Below are 20852 nucleotides of genomic sequence, written 5' to 3'. Positions count from 1 at the left end.
GCCTCTTTCACATAAAGTCTGGGTGCCTCTCAATTGACTGCCTCTGAGCTGGTCCTTGGGGTGGGGTGAGTCTGAAGATGAGTGCCCTTTAAGAGCCATTTCTCAGTTGGCTATGGCCTTGGGGGTCTCATGGACATGGCCCCATTGGTTTTCAAAGCTAGGTGTTTAGAGGGCTCACTTCTCAGGTGCAAGTCTTAAAAGTCGGGTGCCTGATGGTGGAGTTCAAACCTTTCACTCCTCAGGGAGAAGCCACGGGTTTTGAGTTCCCTTCTGATTGTGTGTCACTGCAGCAGGTTGGGGGCAGGAGCGGGTTGCAGAGTTTATGGCGAGATTGTGTCAGCCTCTCCTACCTGCCTCAGTGTTGTTTTTTTTCTCATTTGCCTGATGTGTAGGAGTCACTCAGCCAGTTTTGGGGTGTATTTTTTCCCAGAGGAAATTGTGTAATTGGCTGTAGATTCAGTGTGTCTATGGGAAGAGGTGACTTTAGGATCTTCCCGTGTCACTGTCGTGAACCAGTACCACTCATCACCTTTTTTCTGATTAGTAATTGTATAGTATATTTCTTTCCTATACCTTCACTTTCAATACTTTTCAGCTTTTTGGAATCTTAGTTTTAAGATGTATCGCTTATGAACAGTTCATAGTTTTTCTATCCAGTTGATAATCTTTGTCTTTTACGTGGCCTGTTTTGTACGTTTAATATAACTTCAGTGTAATTTCTGGGCTGGGCCAGGAATAGTAATAGGATTTCACCAGGTGAAGAATGGGTGGGAAGCATCCCAGGCAGAGGAAGTAATATAACAAAGCAACAGAAATAAACTGCATAGGGAAAGCTGAGTAAATCTGCTGGGGCAGAAAAGAGTAGCAGAAGATTAGGCAGCAGAGGAGACCATGGCCTTGTCATCATGGTGAAGAGATAGCTTTTGGCCTTCCCTCCTTGCATAGTGTGGAGCACATGCTAGAAGTGATCGAGTTCTTCCAAAACTGTGCCTGGCACTTATGTAGAGTAAAATGAAAATACAAGATGTAGTTCTTGCAATTAATAATCAACTAATTCCATTTAAAAGGTAAGATAATATAATTAAGAGTCCAGAAAAATGCAAAATAAGGAGATAAATAATAAAATAAAGTTAAAAATAAAGGAGATACCTGAGAAGGATTGCATCTTTCTTGTTTCTGCAGCGCCTCCTAGCGTTGTTCTTGGCACTGAGTAGGTATTGGGTTAGCCAAAAAGTTCGTTCCAGTTTTTCTGTGACATCTTAGGGGAAAACCTGAATGAACTTCTTGGCCAGCCCAATACTAAGTGCTGGGAAGAGTGAGAAACCAGGCTGACTGGAATGTGTTGGGGACGAATAGCAGATAGAGCGAATTCTATTCTGTGGAGAGTGAAGATTGCCAGGATGAGAGGCTGGGAAGGTTTGGAACAGGAACAGAGGAAAAATAATACCAGCTTGCCTGATGCCCTTGCGAATGTGATTCTTGCCTTATTTATTTATTTATTTATTTATTTATTTATTTATTTATTTTAATTAGCCAGGGTTACGAATTGTGGGCTGGGTCTGTGGTAATGGAATAGAATGGGCAAGACCTATGGCAATACCATAACAAAGCCTGGATATTGTCTACACAGCCCCGGCCAGCTCAGCCTTGTCTGAGTTGGGTTCTGACTGCCTTGAAAAGCCATGCTTCTTTTCTGACCCTCTCTTGTTCAGCTGCTTTCTGTACAGCTCTGGGAATGCACAGGATCGCCCTTCAGAATGAATTTCCTTAAACAAACCTGGACTGTGTCGCAATTGTTAGTTCTCACTGTCCTTAAGGCAGATAATTGCCTTGACTGAAAATACTTCTTTCACCTCCTGCCAGAGTTTATATTAAAAGATTTAGGTAGAGTGATGATAGTGTAACAAAATGTGGAAACAGAATTTATTACAGATATACTATAACTTATTTAAAACACCCCAGTTGTTATTTTTCTGTGTTCATATAGAGAGAGAGAGAAAGAGAGGGTTTTTTTCCTTTTTGGAATTTTAATTTTTGAATTTAGAAGTTTAGGAAAATATATTTGATTTTCAGAAAATGGACAGCTCTTTATGATGATACATTTTTTTAAAGCCCAGTTTTCTCTTAGATTGTTTTAAATCTAGATTTTTCTTGATTTTTTTAAAAGATAACTTTTTACGATTTTTTTTCTAATCTATATTTTTCAATTCTGTGGATTTTTGGTCCTCAGGTAATTTGAATTCAAGGGGAATTTTCATAATGAATCTACTGTCTTTGTACGATGAGGAAAGGCCCCTTTGCTTTCTAAATAATGAGTACTTCTTGGATTACACTGATACTTAGATTCTCTATAGCAGGGGTCCCCAACCCCCAGGCCACAGACCAGTACCAGTCCGTGGCCTGTTAGGAACTGGGCCACACAGCAGGAGGTGAGCGGCGGGGCGAGTGACCGAAGCTTCATCTGTATTTACAGCCACTCCCCATTCCTCGCATTATTACCTGAGCTCCGCCTCCTGTCAGGTCAGCGGCAGCATTCGATTCTTATAGGAGCTCGAACCCTACTGTGAACTGTGCACGCGAGGGATCTAGGTTGCGCACTCCGTATGAGAATCTAATGCCTGATGATCTGGCTGGGGAGTGGCTGCAGATACAGATTATCATTAGCAGAGAAGTTTGACTGCACAGAGATCATAATAAATCATTTGCTTGCAGACTCATATCAAAACCCTAACAGCAGACTTCCCTGGTGGCGCAGTGGTTAAGAATCTGCCTGCCAATGCAGGGGACATGAGTGTGATCCCTGGTCCGGGAAGTTCCCACATGCCAGGGGGCAACTGAGCCCATGCACCACAACTACTGAAGCCTGCGCACCTAGAGCCCGTGCTCTGCAACAAAGAGAGGCTACCACAATGAGAAGCCCGCGCACCACAACGAAAAGTAGCTCCCGCTTGCCACAACTAGAGAAAGCCCACACACAGCAATGAAGACCCAATGCAGCCAATAAATAAATAAAATTTATAAAGCCCTATCAGTGAGTGGCAAATGAAAACAAGCTCAGGGCTCCCACAGATTCTGCGTTATGGTGAGTTGTATAATTATTTCATTATATATTACAATGTAGTAATAGAAATAAGGTGCACAGTAAATGAAATGTGCTTGAATCATTCCGAAACCATCCCCACCCCCATCTGTGGAAAAGTTGTCTTCCATGAAACCGGTCCCTGGTGTCAAAAAGGTTGGGGACTGCTGCTCTATGGGAAAGAGTTTCTCAAGGTTCTCAGTGTTTAAAAATATTCCAAGAGGGCTTCCCTGGTGGCGCAGTAGTTGAGAGTCCACCTGCCAATGGAGGGGACATGGGTTCGTGCCCCGGTCCGGGAGGATCCCACATGCCACGGAGCGGCTGGGCCCGTGAGCCATGGCCGCTGAGGCTTTGCATCCAGAGCCTGTGCTCCGCAACGGGAGAGGCCACAACAGTGAGAGGCCTGCATACCGCAAAAATATATATATATATATTCCAAGAGACACACACAAGACTAGTACTAGCTGCAGACTGTACTTAGAATCATAGAACCCTCAAAATGACTCTGTGGCACCAGAAATTTATGATCCATGATCTTAAATAGCTCTTTATTTTTGACAACTATAATAGGAAATGAAAAACTACTACTATCCCATTTTAAAATAACTGAAATTTTTTTTTTAATGAATGTGAATTTTCAACTCTGGTTTAAGTGTGTATCTGATACCCCAAAGAAAACAAATCGTCACTCTTAACTTTGAAATATTTAGGTTAAGGGACAAGAAATGGCACTTAGACAGTTTGGGGCTCAACGTTATAGGAGTAAAGAAAGTTATTTCAACACAACATAGTTATACAAAAATACTTGGAATAAATCCAGACTTTGAAGAGGATGAGTACTTTTACTTGGTACTAGGAAAAAACAGGCTGCTTCATAGTGTCCTTGGTCTTGCGGTAATAAGAAGGTGGCCGGCTGGTGTTAATAGAAAAAGGCCTGGAACATCACTTTTTTCTTCTTGGATATTTATATCAATGAACTGAAAATACCTTTAAGAGCATCCTCTTCGATGTGCTGTTATTCAGATGGCAGTGGTAATAATCATGGAAGTAGATCTGACTGACTACTCCTCAGCCTCCTGTAAGGGCACCGTGTAGTGCAGCTCCATAGGAGAGGTATATTCTGTAAAACAAATGCTGAGATACAGAGTAACCATTCACTGAGCAGGTCCTCCATAGGAGGCACTGTGCTAAGTGCTCAATACAAATTATGTCAGTTATTTCTTCCAAACCCTTGTGATATCCCTTTTTATAGATGAGGAAGGAGATTGAATCTCAGAGAGGTTAAGTAACTTGTCTAAGGTAACCCAGCAAGTAAATGGCTGAGCTGATCCAGAGCTTGAGCTCGTTCCCACCATGCCTGAAAAATATCACCAGCACTTAGTAAAGAGAAGAGCTCAGTACATGGAAGTGTGAATTCTGTCATAGAAAAAATGTGCTCCAGGGATAGTTCTTTTATTACAGAACAGGAACGGAGTGCTGATTGGACTGTCTTGAGTATTTCTGCAGCAGTGACAAAACATCAACTCATCCCCATTTGTACTTTCTCTGTCTTGTCCCTTTTGCGCCTGAACATGGCAGTTGCTGGGACGGAGGGTGCATGGGTGCTCTTACTACAGCCCTTCACTTTGTTTTCCTGTGATTATGTTAGTTGAAACCAAGAGTTAGGGTCAAGAAATTTTTATAGCTCTGAAATCTATAGGTGATCTTAGGTTTCATTTAAGAAGTTTTGAGAGTAGTTTGACAAGTACCGAATGACTTAATTCATCTCACAGTGATTAGTTTCAAGGATCTGTGGAAGGAACAAGCTCAGCACAGCCACTGGCGAGTGCTGTGGCACAGCTGCCTGAAGACGCGTTTTGTTAGCAGTGAAAGAACTGTGGTCCTGAGTGCATTAGTTTGCTAGGGCTGCCACACAAAGGACCACTAACTAGGTAGTGTAAACAGCAGAGATGTATCGTCAGATTGTCGACAGGGTTGCTGCCCCCTGAGAGAGGATCCGTCCTGTGCCTCTCGCCTCGTTTCTGGTGTTTTGCTGGCCATCTGTGGCTTTCCTTGGCCTGTTGGAAGCATCACCGTGATCTGTGCCTTCATCTTCACATGGTGTTCCTCCCGTATGCCTGTCTGCCTCCAGATTTCCCATTTTATAAGGACACCAGGTATTTAAGGCTCATCTTCATAACCTCATTTTAACTTCATTATAATCCTCTGTAAAGATCCTGTCTCCAAAAAAGGTCACATCCTAAACTACTGGGGGTTAGGGCTTCAACATATGAATTTTAGGGGGACACATAACACTAAATAAGTGTTAACAACTGTGTGCCACATACACCCCTTCCCGCAGCTCCACTTACATTAGCTGAGGTGTGATCGATAGTATGTAGGTCCAGTTTATTGAATGAGTTGTATTTAGTAAGGTGTCTCTCCTTTACAGAATAATACCAAAATAAATAAAACTCTACAATGATTGGAATTTCTCCCTCTGCGAGCCTGGGCCTGCTTCGCGTTTGGACCCGACAGTGGGGAATTTGACACTGTCGGCTTCCTTCCTTGCTCTGCCTTTCTCCCCCTCACTTCTCCTGGCTTTTACCCTTCCAGGATCAGGCCTAAAGGGGCTTAAGGGGAAAAGCCAGCTGGGATGTTTTCATCTGGCGAAGGTGACCCCTAGGTGGCGGATATGGTTCTCTTTGGTAGATTCCGGGGAGACCCTACAGCTGGGGCTTCCCCCTTCAGCTCCCCTGATGCAGTAGGGCCTCCCCTCCAGCTGACCCTCTCACTACACACCCTTGGCCCCTAGATTTTGGTGTGCCACTTCTCTGCTGGTTATCTTCATCCCTCTGCGCAGAACCCTCTGGGGAGGCTATCTTTTAAGGCAGCCCCATGCTGGCTCTGTTCCATGGGGCCTGGTTTGGTTCTTGGGAAACACGCACCTTTGCTGTCAGTGGAAGTAAGAGTCTACTCCCAGCGCAGCCTTTTAAACTCTGCTGACAGGTAGAGACAACTCGGCCATAGTCTCTCGCCTTTAGAGTTACTTTTCAAGCTTGAGTCAAATCTTAGCTTCAAGCCCAGGAGATACTGGGCCTGCTCTTCAGGTGATTCCCTCAGCTTAGTTTGAGGTGAGGGGTTGCATTCTCCTCTTTTCCTCCGTGGGCAGAGGTGGCAGTGGACACAGAGCACACTTGACCCTCTCCAGTAACATACCTTCTTTGGGCCTTTATAACTTGTTTTGTTTTGATTTGATGTTTTTGTACTGTTTTTGATTGAGATATAATTGACATATAACATTATATTAGTTTTCGGTGTACAACATAATGATTTATATATTGCAAAATGATCACCACAATAAGTAACATCTATCATAATATATAATGTATATAACATAGAACACCTATTTCATCATATTTAGTTACAAAATTTTATTGTGATGAGAACTTTCAAGATCTATTCTCTTAAAAACTTTCAAATATACAATATAGTATTATTAACTGTAGTCACCATGTGCTGTACATTATCTCCCCATGACTTATTTATTTTATAACTAGAAGTTTGTACCTTTTGACCACCTTCACTCATGTCACCCACCCTCCACGCCTTTACAGCTTCTGCCTCTCAGAGGCAGGGGGAGACTGACTGGCTAAAACAGCAAAGTCAGATAGGGCTAAACCCTTGCCAAGCCCTGCATGGATGCTCTGTTCTTCTGACATCTCTGCAGGTACTCACTGAGCCACGCCCTGGAGGGCACTGATCAGTAGCTGAACAGTTAAGGGAGAAGGAAGACACCCAGACGTCCATGGTGGGATGGTCTCATTTGCAGAGGAGCACAAATGACCGTTTACTTACATTACAGACAAGGGGGTTGAGTCATGGAATGTGAGTTCTGACCTTGAAGAGAGCATCCTTGCATTGCAGTTACCACGTTTAAACATCATGAAATACACCTTAACATAAAAATTATTGGCCTGTTTTGTCAATTTATAGAAAATTTTAGCTGCTTAGTGGTTTCTGTAACACATTTGGATTTTCTTAGTGAAGAACTAACCTGTTACAGCTCCCTGTTTTTGCCTGTGTTACTTCATACAGTATTTCTGAAGAACATCTTATTATGGCAGGGAGAAGAGAGTAGGCTGTGTGTGTGTGTGGAATCCAAAAGCAGAATTGTGTTCATTGTTTTACTCTGCAAAGATCATTCTGTTCTAAAGATATGATATAAATGATGGTTCTTTGCTGTATTTAATTTCATTATAATAGAATTCATTCTCTACATTAAAATAATAGGTGATTATTTCAATGCTAAAGTATATTATATGTCTGTAGAGCATTCAGAATTGAATAATAAAAGATTAGTTCAAGTTGATAGCATTCTACTTGAATAATTATGATTTATTTACCTATATAATACAGAAGTACTGATTCCTTTGGTCTTTTTTTAAAATTAGGTAATACTCAGTGAAAGAGATCACACGGTAAAGACCCAAAGTTCACAAAATGTGCTAGGAATTTAAAGAGTAAAAGCAGACGGGCAGATAAGCACTATTAAAAGCAGCCTGTAAAATTGAAAATAAATATTTGAATTCTTTGAATAAATAGTCCAGAATAATTGTGAAAGGGTGATAATGCATGAAGTAATCACTTTCGGTGTGTGACAGCAGCAGTGGGACAGAGAACCTGAAGGCCTTGTGCTGCTGTCACTGGGGGAAAGGAGAAGGCAAGCCCAGTGGGTAGTTCTTTCCACTTTAGTTCTTGGCCATAAAGAGTAAAATGGGAGTATATAGGCAACATAACAAACCACTAAACCTGCAAGTAAACTTTGAGACTAGGGAACAAACACAGAAATAAATTACATTCTATTAATAGGGCAAAGAGAGATTTTTCATTCCTTACATAGTATATACTAAATTATAATAACTAAAGTATCTTTAGTTGTAAACATCAGTCAGGTTGTGGTGTTACAATGTAGAGTATGAAAGAATATTGTTAAGACAGAAAGGTTTGCTTTTGGTCATAGGGCATTTTGTACATATATAGATATTTAGTATTTATTTTTGGTCATAGCGCTTATTTATTTATTTATTTCCAATTGTTTATTCTAAATTAACACCGATGATTCTCCTTTACAAAATTGGCTTTTGCATTTTAAAGGTCTCAGAAATAATTTTAGAAATACCTTCCCAATGACAGAAAATTATCACCAGTATGAGATTTCCAACTAGCCACGTTCTGTGATGTTGTTTCACTTCCTAATGCACCATGGGAAGCTGGTTTTACTCTTATGAAGAGTATCTCACTCATGCTCACATCCTACTGGGGGGTTAGAAGCATGCAGCCACTGTTTGTCCTCAAAGCTTTTTGGAAGAATGTGGCAGAGAAACCTTAAACTTTGAAAACCCTTCTTATATCCATTGGTTTAATAATCCATTCAACTAATATTTGTGACATAAAGCATGGAATATTCAGACACAGAGATGGTTAAGACACTGTCCCTGTATCGAAAGAACTCAGTCTTCTGGGTTGAGTTTCTTTTTTTCCCATACGTTCACAAAAATTTCTTACTTTATGTACATCCAGGCTTGGTTCCTGTTGAATATTTTACTATTTTGAGACATTTTATGGCTTGTTGCTGTGTAGTGCAAAGTATTAATAAGTATCTTTCATGATGCTGTGTTTCTTAGACCTTTTTCTTTATGTATGACCACAGAAGTCAGTGAAGTGGGAGCTTAATTATCTAAGTCATAGCTCTGGCTTTAATGTTTCTTCATATTCTTGCAGGCCCACAGGTGCTTTTCAACTATACAAGTGAATCTTCCAACTTCAATGTGAAACCATCAAAAACTCCAGTTTCCTCAGTCTCAAAGATGACAGCTACCACCTTGAAACCCATAGCAAAACCATCAGCAACTGCAGTTGCCTCAGTCTCAAATAACGGGACAACCACTACCTTGAAAACCGTAGCAAAACCATCAACAATTCTAGTTGCTTCAGTCTCAAATAACGGAACAGCCACCACCTCAAAACCCATAGCAACATCTAAAACGATAACACCAGAGGTCTCAACAAATATGACTTCCACCATCTTAAGGTCTACACTCAAAATAACAAGTGTTTCACAAAATACATCCCAGATATCAACATCCACAATGACCACAACCCACAATAGTTCGGTAACGTCTGTTTCTTCATCAGTAACAAGTATGTATAAAAATGGACCTGTTTTTCCTATGCTGAAAAAATAGTTGTTAAAATGCTACATTTACATCATTCCATTCTGCAAAAATGTAGAAATTTAGACAATTATTTCTCATTTCCTAAATAAATTAGTTGTAGAGATCAGGAAAAGAGTCACTTGACTTAGTAACTATCTTGTCCCTTTAAAAAAATTAGCTTCCAACTTAGCCATGCCAAATAATGACTGTATGAGATCCATCTGTAAATAACGTAATTTATCCTAACATGGGATTTTATTTTGCACGGTTTGAAAACTTGTCATACCTTTAACTCTTTGAACTTCATTCTAGAAAGGAATTAGGCAGGCTCAGTCTCCATGATTTCTAAACCTAAATCATGGAGAACTTTGGTTTTAATTTACTTGTACCATAAAGATATTTTTTAATGGTATTATGTATAGTCACATATGTAGTATTAGTCTCAGCACTCTTTATTTTTTTGCATTTGTTTAAAATATAATGCCTGTGAAACCATGAACTCAAAAACCTTAAGATTCTCTTTTAAGTTATCCAAAGTTGAAGTTCTGTTTAAAAGCTAGTGATTACATGTATCAGAACAAATAGCAGGCTTCATGGTTTCTTTTGTGTGTGTTTATATACTTCTATTCCAAATAGTTTATTTTCTTTATTGCTACAATTTATGTATTGAAATCAACTTTAATGTCTCAGGGGCTCTTGACTCCATAAAATTAAAATAGTTAAAATTTCCAATTTATTCAAAAGGAGAAATTTCAATTAGAAACACTTACTCAAATTGGATCCAGTTTCAAGATTTCAGCTGTTACCCAGACCTGTTTTGTTTAAGGCATGAACTCTTAAGAAAATTCATAAAAGAATTAACCAAATCTTGCTGCCTCTGAGGTTTTGGTAGACCATCCAAGCCCAGTCTCACCTTAAGATCTTGGGGTTGTAGGCACTGGGGGTTTAAGGGATGTGTTGGATCAAGTGAAGAAAACTAGAACCAGGCAGTCACTAGACACAAAATCAGCTGGAGAGCACCTTGATGTGCTTACGATTCCCCCTTGTCCCCAGATCAGCATTCTTACATAGAAATTCAGAATGTTTTAGCTTATTACAATATGTTTAAAAAGCACTAAAGCCTTATTTTTTTGTTTTCTTTTGTTTTCTTCTAGTCACAGCAACTATTGTTTCTAAGGAAAATAAAGGATCAAAATTTGATACTGGCAGCTTTGTTGGTGGTATTGTATTAACACTGGGAGTTTTATCTTTTCTTTACATTGGATGCAAAATGTATTATTCAAGAAGAGGCATTCGGTATAGAACCATGTAAGTTTTGATTGGCCAGGACTTTTTTATTATTATTAATTCTGTATTTAAATATCATGACAAAATATCAGGGTAGAGCCAGTGTTCATCTCAGAGATTAATAATTTATAGATTTATGAGTTATATTCCCATTAATCCTCTATGCCCAAAGCAAATTGTTTATGTACAAGCTTGTGATTATAATTATTTGCAAATGCAAATGGATATACCTATAAAAATGATTGTATTTTATTAGTGTCATACTTTTTTTTTTTTTTTTTTTTACCAGAGACCCAAGTTTAACCAGTCCTTTTCACTTGCTTATTCCTCTAATTGCAAGAAATACCATTATCAGGTCTCCTGAGGCTGTTGACCTAGTGTTACTGACAAACACAAGACACACTAAAGTAACATCCTCGATAAAAACGTGATTTTTGCTTTCTGTGACAAAGAAAATAAAGAAATTCTTCTGACAGCCTCATTTTCCCTGCTACTGAGTTGTTAGTATAATATACATTATCAGTTATTCTGTAGCAAAACTGTCTTTTCAGGTGAGCTTTATCAACAAGTCCCCAACAACAAACTATGTCATTCTGTAGGTCTGATGGTTTTTGGAGGTATCATCTCCCAATTTTTGTTATTCCCACAAAGTCCTTTCAGTTTTTTCTTTTGAGCCTTATATGTACAAGAGTGAATCCATTCTTTTGATTGTTAATGTATGTATAAAATAAATACCATAGAATAGATGACCATTTTCCAAAATTTGTTTAAGTTGTCATATGCATATGTGTCCCACACAGAGTTTCCATGTCAGAAACACTTGGGAAATAGTAATTGAGCAAAGTAAAATAGGTTACTTTACTATAAGAATACTGTAAGCCTTTGATATGTTGATGTACATTATGAATTTTTAGGAGGAGAATATAGTATGAAAATATGTCTCAAATTTTTCATTGAACTAAGAAAACCAGACTTTTAAAAAAGTATATTTAAATTGGAAGTTACCTTCCACATACAGTATCCATCATATCGAACTTACTTTAAAAGAGCATCAAGGTGGTGTTTTGTCAGATTAAAAGCACATTCAGAAACATTCATTCTTTTCTCTTTTAGATCAAACCGTAAAAGAAAAAAATACTTGAAGGAAACTGACTAAACAGAGTTGACTCTAAAAATGCTTTTTTTGAAATATTTTTTAAAACAACTATGTTTCTAGAAATACTTATCATCTGTTTTCTTGGTAAATTTCACCAGTTAAACAGAAGGCACATTTTGATTATAGTAAATTTAATGCAACTCCTTTTTTATAATATCAATATTTATTGATATACTTGAGGCTATAGAATATTGAAGGAATTAAATTTAAATGTGCTGTTTTCATTTTAAAGTGCCTTAACTACGAAGTATATAATTTTAGCTTTATGGACTTTTTCCTCACGTATACATGACCACATAATGCTGCTTGCCCAGTGGAGGACATCAGAGTCCAGAATCCCCATAACTGTAAGGACAGAGCTGTGTGGCATGTAAGGAAGGCAGTGTGACTCTAACAGGAGTCTTATTCATATCAGAACAAGTAGATGGTGAAAACACCATATTTAGTTGAGTCTAAGTACACATTTTTATTTTTGTGTATTTCCACATTTTAACACCTCTGAAATGGATGTATCTTACAGTCTATGGGATGAGAAAGCATTGTGTTGTAGTTTAATAGGCCATGTTTTTCTTAGTACTACATTTTTTAAAGAGTGCATTTTAAAGCCAGTAGTTCCTTTGAAGTTATAAATAATGACATTCCATAAGTAAGGACTTAATATTTGTCCCATTAAGGAACCTGAGACCTTCTATATCTAGTAATTATTAGCATTTCTAGTTTTCATTTATTGGGTAATAACACTGATTAAAACACTGATTATAGTGTTAACTCCTGTGTTTCTTAGAGTTGCATGGAGAGACAGTGGAGTGAAGTGGTAAGAGATGGTGTTTGGGGCAGACAGACTTAATTTTGATTCTGGTTCTACTGTTGACTAGCAGGGTGCCTACCCATGTTTATATAAATGATGTAGCACAGTATACATGGTCAAGACGAGAGTTCACATGCTTGCTTAGCTTCTGATCTTCTGCGAAATGGAATTGATGGATTAAATAAATAAATAACATTATATATATATATATTTTTTTTTTTTAAGTGCCCTCTCTCTGCTTAGGGCTACTGTGATGATTAAATGAGATATGGATGTAAAGTCTGTAGCATAACACCTGGCACATAGAAGATGCTCAAGAAATGATCGTTGTTTTGGTTGTTTTCTTTTTTTAAAGAGGGTTATAATAGCTAATTGATGAAAAGTCACACAGCCACTGCAGAGATTTGAGCATAGGTCCATGTCGCAACCTGAATACACTGCTTGAACCTTTAACCAATACAGTATACCAGGTTCTTTTTCTTAAGAAACTTTACGCAAAGCAATGACAGTTTTGATTCTGAAGCTTGAAATTTATTTATTACTTAAAAATATGAACTATAAATAGTTTGATACAAATACAAAACATAAAGTAATTTTAACTTTTGATATATTACAGCGATGAACATGATGCCATCATTTAAGGGACTCCAAGGATCAATGGAAAGAAGATTGATACAACCCTATCAATTAATTTTGATTTATTATTACTTTAGAACAGTATTCTCTTCTTGAAAATAGCATAAACAGGCCATGAATATAATATACAATGTATTATATAAATATGTAAAGATTCCTCATGATTGCTAAAGGTAAAAAGGGTTTGATTTTGGTTTTTTAATGGACATATGTAGCATACAGTTAATGCAATGGTTATAATATTCACTTTTAGAAAATATATAGTAAGACAAGTCTTGTCCCCATTTTTTTGTGTCATTGGTCGCATAGAGCCAGTAATTGGAAAACATCATCAGTGAAGGGTATGATGCCATGTGTTCATACAAATAAGGAGAAGGAGCTTGTCTCAGCAGTCAGGATTTTGGTGTCTTTGTTGGTCACACAAAGAACCTCAGTGCTGTTAAGAGCTGGATATATCCTAATTACCATTGCCACATAGCAGAAATTATATGAATAAGCCAGGTCTTAAGCATAATTTTAAAGTGTCTCTTCAGAAAGCATCCATATTTCATATGTTTAAAACTTAGTTATTTGGTTTAGAAACAAAATGCATGCCCTCCCCCACCAAAAAAAAAAAAAAAAAAAAAGCCAAACAAAACTAGAAACAATACGTGGGCTTATCCCTGTTAGAGAGCCATTGGAGAGCCTGCCTGTATTTTTAATAACTTCTTTGGTGCTCTCAGTGGCAGTTGATGTAATTGCCTTTTTTTTCCTATGTAATTTCAGTAAATTGCAATGTTTAACATAATGTTTTAAAGACTTAGTTATTAGTGTTAAATAATAAGTTAGATTATTTGCTACTGTGAGAATACTGTCATCACTGGAAATTGCTTTACTTCATGTTCAGCTGTTAATTTTATATTTAGTGAATATTTTTAACAGATGTAAAACTGCTTTCAATATCTAGAAATGGTTAACGTAATGTAAACACACCTAGCCTTAAAAAAAAAAGACTCATATGATTTCCAAAGCAACATTTAGAACTCTCTTTAGTCCAAACGATAGATGAATGCTGTTTATCAGGCCAGGGATTATGGGGCTCCCCTCAGGCTACTAAACCTATAGGATGAGAATGCCACATTTTCGTGCACTGTCAATGCTACTCAAAGATTTGGGGAAACAGCATTTTTATACTAAGACACCAATGTACTTTGGAATAAATTCCTGCGGAGTTTTTAAGACAGAAAAGTTCCTGCTTCCTTATATGGGTCCTCTTCCTCCCGTGCTGACGAGGGGAGGCACGTTCAGATGTACCATGTTAATGGAGAGGAAGCACGCAATATTGAGGGACACCATTATCAGCCAGCATATTTTGGAGTGTTTTCAGCTTTACAGTTTATATTCCAGCACTCAAAACTCAGGGTCAAGTTTTGACAAAAGAGGCATTTAGTCATACTGTGTACTAAGATATTGTTTCTTCTATCTTAGATGGTCACAGTAAATCATACCAATGTCTGACAGTCCAAAAATGAGCTAAGAAGTTCTAAAAAATATGTACCTACATTTAATAGGAATTAAATGTAACTTTTGTGATCAGCTTTTGGTTTGCAGAGAATCAAGAATTCTGATATAAAAGGATCATTTCTACTCACTGTGCATTATGGCCAATTGATGTGATGAAAATGAATAATAAAAATTATCCAGAATATGAATATGACAGGATGGATGGATGTGGAATGTGGAAGAAATATTATTAAACACATGTGTTTGCATTAGTTTAAAAAAAGAGACGTTACTAACTTAACCATAACTGGTCTTTTAAACACTGCTTCATTTCTTTGCAAAATATACTAAAGATATGTTTTATAGTAATGGGGGCTTTCTAAATTTAATTTTATTTGTCTCCTGCATTCTTGATATTTCAGTACTTTAAGTCAGTCAGAACTTTGTAGACAGGACTGAACTTTTCTTGAATACTTGTTTCTTAGCACTTTGAAAAATATAAAACCACTTTTTAAGTACTAAATGTCATTATTTGCCTTTAAAGTTTCCTGTGCTTTAGGTTCAAAATATTTTAGTTATGTCTTTTTTCTGTATATAAGTTGTATAATTTGTTACTTTCAAATATCAGTACTTCAATGCAATCAGGTGTTGGGGGTTTTTGGGGTTTTGTTTTGTTTTTGTTTTTTTGGTTATCTGCAGAAATTGAGGGAAACAGCTATATAAACTAGTATTTCCCTTTGGAGCACATTTCCTAAGCATAAATTTATCTTCCTCATTATGTTTACTTCAGCAAATGTTCAGTTTTATTGCATTCTTTGAGAATGTATTTACTTGAAGATAAAAGCAATTCAGATGTATGTCTAAATATTAGGTAGAATTCAACCTATGACTTTAAAATTTCCTTGGATAATCCATAGAATTAATAATTCAAATACAGATAATGAGAGCTGGCAGTATATTACAATGATAATTTTGTATTTTTCAGGAAAAAAATGTAAAGCAAATTTCTGTCACTTCTTTTCTTTTTATTACAGTGACCAACTTTTGGCATTTCATTGTTACTGAGATCTATTTTTAGAATAAAATTTTGTTCTTTAAGAGTAGTATGTGGTTTTGCTTCATTTTATCAAACTCAAGAGAAATTAACAAATAGAAAATGCCCAAAGTAAAAAGGCATATTGTGGGGGCTAATCTGACACTGTAAATGTGGTTGCCTGGTTCAGCAGCAGCAGGAACATCACCTGGAAACTTGTTAAAAGTACAAATTCTTGAGTCCCATCCCAAACCTACTGAATCACAAACTCTGGAGTGGAGCCCAGCAGTGTTTTAGCAATCCTATCAATCAGGTTATTCGGATGAACACCAGAGTGTGAGAGGCACTGCTCAAAGGATTTTCATTTGAAGCCTCTTACTTGTTCTTCTGGGTAGAACTTTCAAAACAGGTATATTCGGGACTTCCCTGGTGGCACAGTGGTTAAGAATCTGCCTGCCAATGCCGGGGACACAGGTTCATGCTCTGGTCCGGGAAGATCCCACATGCCGGTGGAACAACTGAGCCCGCATGCCACTACTACTGAAGCCTGTGCGCCTAGAGCCCGTGCTCTGCAACAAGAGAAGCCACAGCAATGAGAAGCCCATGTACCACAATGAGGAGTAGCCCCCGTTTGCCACAACTAGAGAAAGCCTGCGCACAGCAACGAAGACCCAATGCAGCCAAAAATAAAATAACTTTATTTTTTAAAAAAAAAACATGTATATTCGTGGTAGAAATTTTAAAATAACCATTCCTTATGTAAATCAGCTGCAAATTCATTAATGTATAGTATGGTATTTTCAACACTTCTTTTCCTTTACAACTGGAAATAATTTAACTATATCTAAGGATGACTTATTTGTTATTATAAGGTAACCAAGGGGAAAAGGTGCAGTCTTTAGAAAATTTATATAATAATAAGTACTCTTACAGCAATATTTGTACACAATTCTTCCTCCCCATCATTACTTTGGCTTCACTCTGGGCAAAGTTACTCCCCCAGCAACTTCAGGCTTGAATGTGTATCATGTTTGGGTCAACAATGGTATGAGTGTAGATATAAACATCACATCTATCCAGAAAAAAATACCCTTTTAAGTTTCAGCTAATTATTGAAGTATGTTATACATATTTTTAAAATGCAGATTGTCTTCACCAATATGGCAACAGAAGCACAGCTAATAACTAACTGTTCATGCACTGAGAGACTCCTGGAATGCAGGAGTGAGGGTGAAACACCCCCTTGCACCACAGAAACCAAGAGAGACCACATTAAAAAAGTAAGAGGAGGGCTTCCCTGGTGGCGCAGTGGTTGAGAGTCCGCCTGCTGATGCAGGGGACACGGGTTCATGCCCCGGTCCGGGAGGATCCCACATGCCGCAGAGCGGCTGGGCCCGTGAGCCATGGCCGCTGAGCCTGGGCGTCCAGAGCCTGTGCTCCGCAATGGGAGAGGTCACAGCAGTGAGAGGCCCGCGTACCACAAAAAAAAAAAAAAAGAGTAGCTACATGGTGACTGCACTGTCCCTCCCCCCAGCCTGGCACAACACCATGCCAAGAGGTCTCCCTTGAGCCTCTGATTACCCCATTTGGAAAAGAGTCAAGAGTGGACATCTAGCTCCCCCAGCATTGTGGTTCACTTCTTGGGAGCTCCCACTCCAGCCTCACCCCATGGGAATTGCAGGGAAGTCTGTGGGGCTTGACCACTAGGAATCTGACAGAGAAGAGGGGAAGGGCTTGCAATAACCAACACTCAGAATGTGGCAGACCTAGTTCCAACCTGCAGCATGCAGGTGTAAGTCCCAGCCAGCAGCTTGGCTCACCTGCAGAATCAAGTTGGTGGTACAGTCTAACCAGGGAACTCAGTGGGTTGCAGGTCTGCCTGATTTGGGTCCTCAAACAAAGAGACTTAGCAGCCCTGGAGCCTGGTCTACCCCCATCCCAGAAAGCTGAGTCATATCCTGGCCCACTGCTGAAATGGAAAAAATAGAAACATACAAACTGCCTAACTGAATTCAGAAGAAATAGGAAATCTGCACAGACCAATTATTAATAAGGAGACTGAATCAGTAATCAAAAGTTTTCCAACACAAAAAGACCAGGACCAGATAGCATCACTGGAGAATTATACAAAACATTGAAAGAATTAATGGCAATCCTTTTCAAATGCTTCCAAAAAATCAAAGAGGAAGGAACACTCCCAAACTCATTTTATGAGGCCAGCATTACCCTAATATCAAAGCCAGAAAAGGACACTACCAGAAAAGAAAACCAGAGGAGGCCAATATCCCTGATGAATATAGATGCAAAAATTCTCAATAGAATATTAGCAAACTGAATTTAGCAACACACAAAAAGGATCATTCACCATGATCAACTGTGATTTTTATCTTGGTGATGCAAGGATGATTTAACATATGCAAATAAGTCAGTGTGATACATCACATTAATAGAATGAATGAAAAAATATCTCTGACACAGAAAAAGCATTTGAAAAATTCAACATCCATTCATGATAAAAAAACATTTTAGGTGTTAAGGAATGTACCTCAACATAATAAAAGTCATATATGACAAACCCATAGCTAACAGTCATTAGTGAAAGGGTTGGAAGTTTATCCTGCAAGATCAAGAAGAAGACAAGAGTTCACTCTCACCACTCCTATTCAACACTCCTATTCAACATAGTACTGGAAGTACTAGCCAGAGCAATCAGGCAAGAAAAAGAAAAGGCATCAGAATTGGAAAGGAAGAAGTAAAATCGTCCCTATTTGCAGATGACATGATTTTATATATAAAAAAGTCCTAAAGATGCCACCAAAAAACTTTAGGTCTATTCAACAAATTCAGTAACATTGCAGTATACAAAATTAACATTCAAAAACAGTAGCATTTCTATACACTAACAATGAATTATCTGAAAAAGAAATAAAGAAAATGGTCCCATTTACAATAGCATCAAAAACAATAAAATACCTAGTAATAAACTTAACCAAGGAGATGAAAGATCTCTACTCTGAAATTATAAAACACTAATGAAAGAAACTGAAGAAGACACAAATAAATGGAAATGTATCCTGTGTTCCTGGATTGGAAGAGTTAATATTGTTAAAATATCAACACTACGGAAAGCCATCTAGAGATTCAATGCAATCCCTATCAAAATTCAAATGGCATTTTTTTTTACAGAAGTAGAACAAAAATCCAAACACTTAGATGGAACCACAAGGACCCCAAAGGGTCAAAACAATCTTAAGAGAGAAGAAAGAAGGAGGCATCATATTTCCTGATTTCAAGCATATTATAAAGCTATAGTAATCAGGGCAGTATGGTACTGACACATAAAAATAGACACATAGAACAATGGAGCAGAATCCAGGTCCCAAAAATAAACCCTGCATATATGGTCAAGTAATATTTGACAAGGGAGCCAAAAATTCTCAATGGAGAAAAAGTCTTTTCGATAAGTGGTGCTAGGAAATTTGGATATTCACATGTAAAAGAGTGAAATTAGACCCCTTACACTCCTCACAAAAGTTAACTCAAATGGATTAAAGACTTACATGTAAAAACCCATAAAACTCCTAGTAGAAAACATAGGAACAAAGCTCCTTGACATGGGTCTTGGCAATGGTTTTTTGGATATGACACAAAGCAAAAGCAACAAAATCAAAAATAAAAAAGTGGGACCACATCAAACTAAAAAGCTTCTGCATAGCAAAAGAAATGATCAACAAAATGAAAAGACAACCTATGGAAAGGGTAAAAATATTTGCAAACCATATATCTAATAAGGGGTTAATATCCAAAGTGTATAATGAACGCAGGCAACAATAGCAAAAAAAAAAAAAAAAAATTTAAGGGGGAAAGGAACTGAATAGACATTTAGACATTTTTCCAAAGAAGATACAAATGGCAAACAGGCATATAAAAAGATGCTCAACATCACTCATTATTAGGAAATGCAAATCAAAACCACAATGAAATATTAGCTCACATCTGTTAGAATGGCTATCATCAAAAAAAAAAAAAAAAGATATAACAGATGCTGTGAGGATGTGGAGAAAAATGAACACCTGTGCACTGTTGGTGGGATTGTAGACTGGTACAACCACTATGGAAAACAGTATGGAGGTTCCTCAAAAAATTAAAAATAGAACTATCATATGACCTAGGAATTTCACTTCTGGGAATGTAACCACAGGAAATAAAAACACTATGTTGAAGAGATATCTGCACCCCCATGTTCATTAGCAGCATTATTTACAGTAGCCAAGACATGGAAACAACCTAAGTGACCACTAATGGGTGAATGGATAAAAAAGTTGTGGTGCATATATATACAATGGAATATTATTCAGCCATAAAAAGGAAATCCTGCCATTTTTAATGGCATAGATGGACATTAGGACATTATGCTAAGTGAAATAAGTGGACAGAGAAAGACAAATAGTGAATATCTCACTTATATGTAGAACCTAAAAAACAAACAAAAACCTAAATTCATAGAAAAAGAGAGATTTGTTTCCCAGAAGTGGGGTGTAGGGGGAGGGGGCAATTGGAGAAGGGGGTCAAAATGTACAAACTTCCAGTTATAAGATAAATATATACTGGGGATATAACATACAACATGATGACTAACAGTTAACACTGCTGTATGATATATAAGAAAGTTAAGAGAGTAAATCCTAAGAATTCTCATTACAAGGAAAAAAAACTTTTTCTTTTGTATTTATATGAGATGGTGGATGCTAACTAAACTTACTGTGGTAATCATTTCACAGTGTATGTAAGTCAGATCATTATGCTGTAAACCTTAAACTTATACAGTGTCAAATGTCAATATCTCAATAAAATTAAAAATGCATAAATCATAAATATACAGCACAATGAATTATCGCAAAGTGAACAAACCTCTTTAACCCCCACCCAGGTCAGAGACTAGAATATTACCAACACTTTAGAAGTACCTCTCATGCCCCCTCCTAACCACACTTCTCTCCTTCTCCTCTGAGGTTAACAACTGCTTGACTTTTAAGGTCACAGATTAGTACTGCCTGTTTTAGAATTTCATGTGATGGAATCATGCTACTTTTGCATCTAGGTTTTTTTCAGTCAACATTATTGTAAGCAGTCACTAATTTATAGTCATTGCTGTTTAGTATTCCATTATGAGC

The 20852-nt window shown here is 37.6% G+C and overlaps 1 protein-coding gene across 1 annotated transcript in view; it reads left to right on the top strand.

The window, feature by feature from the left end:
* TMEM123 (transmembrane protein 123) overlaps positions 1-15748 on the top strand; it is a 78411-nt gene extending 62663 nt beyond the window's left edge. The window contains exons 3-5 of the mRNA XM_082628702.1: positions 8843-9262; positions 10431-10584; positions 13144-15748. Of these exons, the coding sequence (XP_082484828.1) occupies positions 8843-9262; positions 10431-10584; positions 13144-13168 (599 nt within the window). The 3' untranslated portion in view covers positions 13169-15748. The remainder of the gene's footprint in view (positions 1-8842; positions 9263-10430; positions 10585-13143) is intronic.
* Positions 15749-20852: the final 5104 nt, after the last annotated feature.

This window comes from Mesoplodon mirus (genome assembly GCF_964341445.2).
Source record: "Mesoplodon mirus genome assembly, chromosome: 7".
NCBI classification, from domain to species: domain Eukaryota; kingdom Metazoa; phylum Chordata; class Mammalia; order Artiodactyla; family Ziphiidae; genus Mesoplodon; species Mesoplodon mirus.
This window is presented reverse-complemented; position numbering and strand designations above follow the sequence as displayed.